The sequence below is a fragment of the Penaeus vannamei genome, chromosome 18 (assembly GCF_042767895.1).
Source record: "Penaeus vannamei isolate JL-2024 chromosome 18, ASM4276789v1, whole genome shotgun sequence".
NCBI classification, from domain to species: Eukaryota; Metazoa; Arthropoda; class Malacostraca; order Decapoda; family Penaeidae; genus Penaeus; species Penaeus vannamei.
This window is the reverse complement of record NC_091566.1, coordinates 8,140,438-8,143,843: the sequence shown is the minus strand read 5'-3', so window position 1 is coordinate 8,143,843 and position 3,406 is coordinate 8,140,438. Positions and strand designations below refer to the sequence as shown.

General features: G+C 38.6%; 1 protein-coding gene across 1 annotated transcript in view; it reads right to left on the bottom strand.

Annotated features, from left to right (window-relative positions):
* Window positions 1-326: 326 nt before the first annotated feature.
* LOC113830069 (olfactory receptor 4N5) overlaps window positions 327-3,406 on the bottom strand; it is a gene marked incomplete at its 3' end in the record, with an annotated part of 5,578 nt that continues 2,498 nt past the window's right edge. Inside the window, 1 exon segment of the mRNA XM_070132813.1 lies at window positions 327-580. Coding sequence (XP_069988914.1) covers window positions 327-580 — 254 coding nt within the window.

The window sequence follows — 3,406 nt, the reverse complement described above, 5'->3', positions numbered from 1 at the left end:
TTTGTACTATTCACTTTATACGGTCATAATGCTAATTCTTCACTTTTGTTATTCGTCCTGTTCACGTTTTCTGACGTGTTGGTAATAACAATCAAATATAACAAAAAGAATAAAACAAAATATAATATAACAAATATAACAAAAATAAATATAACAAAAAAATAAACAAAAATATAACAAAATATAGCAAATATAACAAAAAGGAGAAAATATAGACGTCGAGAAACAAGAACCTCAAATATCCCAAACCACCACATGATACAAACAACGCAACAAGCTACCTCAGCCTTTTAAACAGACATGCTCCACCGAAAATACCTAGCACCAGTTCCCGCGAGGTGTTTGCCAGAGTCTTCGCTGTGCTTCTGCTGTTGCTCCTGCTGTGCGGACTCCTGGCGCTGGAGGAGACGAAGCGGAGGGCGGGGGAGAACAGCTGGACGATGGCCGCGCGGTAGAGGGTGTTCTTCCACGCGTAGACGGGGAGGAAGAGCAGCTGGACGAACAGCAGCAGGATCGGAGACACGGAGGCCGCCTGCACGGTGTGGACGCTGTCCTGGAGGCTCATCAGCTGGATCACCATCTGTTGAATGTGCATATAGTAGTGAAATACACACACACACACACACACACGCGCGGGCGCGCGCGCACACGCACACGCGCACACACACACACACACACACACACACACACACACACACACACACACACACACACACACACACACACACACACACACACATACACACACACACACACATACAGTCATGCAAACACATACACAAACAAACACAAGCGTGCATATTCTAGTAGTTAAAACAATATCAGGTAGATTATACAAATAATTATGTACCCTGCTATATCTGATCTTTCACGATTCATTCTCATTGGCTAAAAGTGATGACGTAATTAGCTCCGCCCCTATATTTGACCGGATCAGTCTATGTAATGTTTTATGGTAGGTGTTTCATAAGAGCATTTTCTTTGGTAATGGTTCAGCAATGACAGGGAAAAAAAGAATTAGAGAAAATATATGATATTTACAATGATTAAAGGTGAAGGGGAGGGGCCTAGCTCTTAAGTTGCCAACTAGGATTTTCATCAAGACAGAGTGGGACTACCTGTGTTAAAGTGAATTGTGATGATTCTCATTTCGTTGGTATCTATACCTTACCCGTCTTGGTTTACATCTCTTTGCAACATGTAAAATATCCTTAGCTTGGGTCTGTTGCCTTATCAATGTTGCTCATGTCCTCTTATCGATATAACTATCGGTGACCTTTTCATAACTCTGAATGTTTGCAAAGCTATTTGTTGATGACCTTTTATTGGTTTCCCACGGTTTTGATCTATGTTGTAAGGTTTGACATTCATTGATCACAGGCTTTTCATTTCAAGCATAGTTGAACACAGTTTACCGAAAGCTTTCCAGATCATTGCCATTCAGTGATGTATTATCTTTATTAATTCAAGATTTGAAATAAGTACACATATTCAATCATTTTCTCAAATGTAATACCCCCTCCCCCCCTTTGTTTTTACAGCAATAAATGTATTCTCAAGAATTATACCACTGTTACCACTATGTTAATTTTAGAACTACCTGCTGTACGCACTTTTCTAATCTCTATCAACTTGCAAATTTACATCTTTAATCACACCAATATTATGTTTTTTTTTTTTTTTACCATTTCGAAATAAAAGTTTATCCAAATGAACAGCAAAGAACGCCGGTGAGATGTTCTCTCATCATATTCTTCTTTCTATCATGATTTAATCTGTATTACCATGCAATCTTTTAAGTGATGTTCTTTATAATAATGATGATGAAAATTATTCAGGGTTTGATGTGACTCACGCTTATGATTTCATGATTTTTTTTCTTTCTTTTATTTATTTATTTATTTATCTACCTATCTATCTATCTATCTATCTATCTATCTATCTATCTATTTATTTATTTAATCTATCTATCTATCTATCTATCTATCTATCTATTTGTTTATTTGTTTATTTATTCATTTATTTATTTATTTTATTTATTTATTTGTTTATTTTACTACCCCCTGTATGCAAGGAATGGACCATCCACTGGCGGAGCGGGGATTGAACGCAAGTCAGCAAGATCGGTAGACGAGAACGCTACCGCTGTACAACACAATAGTGATACGGGTAATGAATGTTTACCGGCAGTTTGGTATGAAGAATTCTGATTACATGAACCTTTAAGATACTAAAAAACGACATATCTCCTCCCGAATCAAAAAAAAAAAAAAAAAAAAAAAAAAAAAAACATCGTATTGCGCGAAACGTTAAGAAAAGTTTGTGTTTTGTGTTTTGTAAATTCACTGTATTCTCTCTCCTCTCGGTTCCGTCGGTTGTTGTGTATGCGTACAAATTATATTAAGTATGTTATTTAAAAGTTTCGTTACAACACAAACCACCCAGATCAGATTACATATGTACTGATTTTTTTTTTATTCATTAGAAATCTTACTCCACTAGATAGTCCTTCCCTTTGTCACAAGATAGATAAAGAGTATCAGAAACTTTTTTTTTTTTCTCTCTTTGACTTTTGTCTGCATAATCTTATCGTATTTGGGTTGACGTTTGATAACTCAAGTTAACAGGAAACGGTCTTGCATCAACTGAGAACATAACCAAGTTCTTTAGATAGTTTGACGACCAGAACTTTGTTATGACTAGACGAGGTCTGTCATGGGTGCGCAGGCCGTGGGGGGGGGGGGGTCGAAGGTGCCATGGTCCTATCTTATTTCTAATCAGAAATAAGATAGTGGCTTTGGCACTTATATTCAAAATCGAACAAAGTGTTTACTTCCTGTTTCATCGTGTCTTGACGTGTTCGAATTATCTCCCTTTCTCATAGTAATTCTCAGTAGCAGTATACTCGAGTCTCCGGGGCATTAAATCAAGGAAATGGCCCCGGGCATCACCAGACCTCTGCATGCCCCCGAGGTCTTTTCCTCCTTGCCGTAAACACACGAGCCATGCCAGTTTAACCTTTATGCGTCCGGCAAGAAGGACAGACTTTGTTACAAAATAAATTGCGTAAATTTGGATGGCTGTGGGCAGGATCTCCCTCTGACGGGCCCCTATGTCTCTTGAACATTGCATAATACTCCCTTGCTTCACAACCCAGGGAGCTTCTATCTACCTATCTCTGTCTGTCTGTCTATTTATCTATATTTATCTGTGTGTGTGTATGTGTATGTGTGTGTGTGTGTGTGTGTGTGTGTGTGTGTGTGTGTGTGTGTGTGTGTGTGTGTGTGTGTGTGTGTGTGTGTGTGTGTGTGTGTGTGTGCGTGTGTGTTTCTGCATGTGTTAGTGTGTGTATGTGTATATATGTGCGTGCGTGCGTGCGTGCGGGACTATCAGATAGAACAGAAAG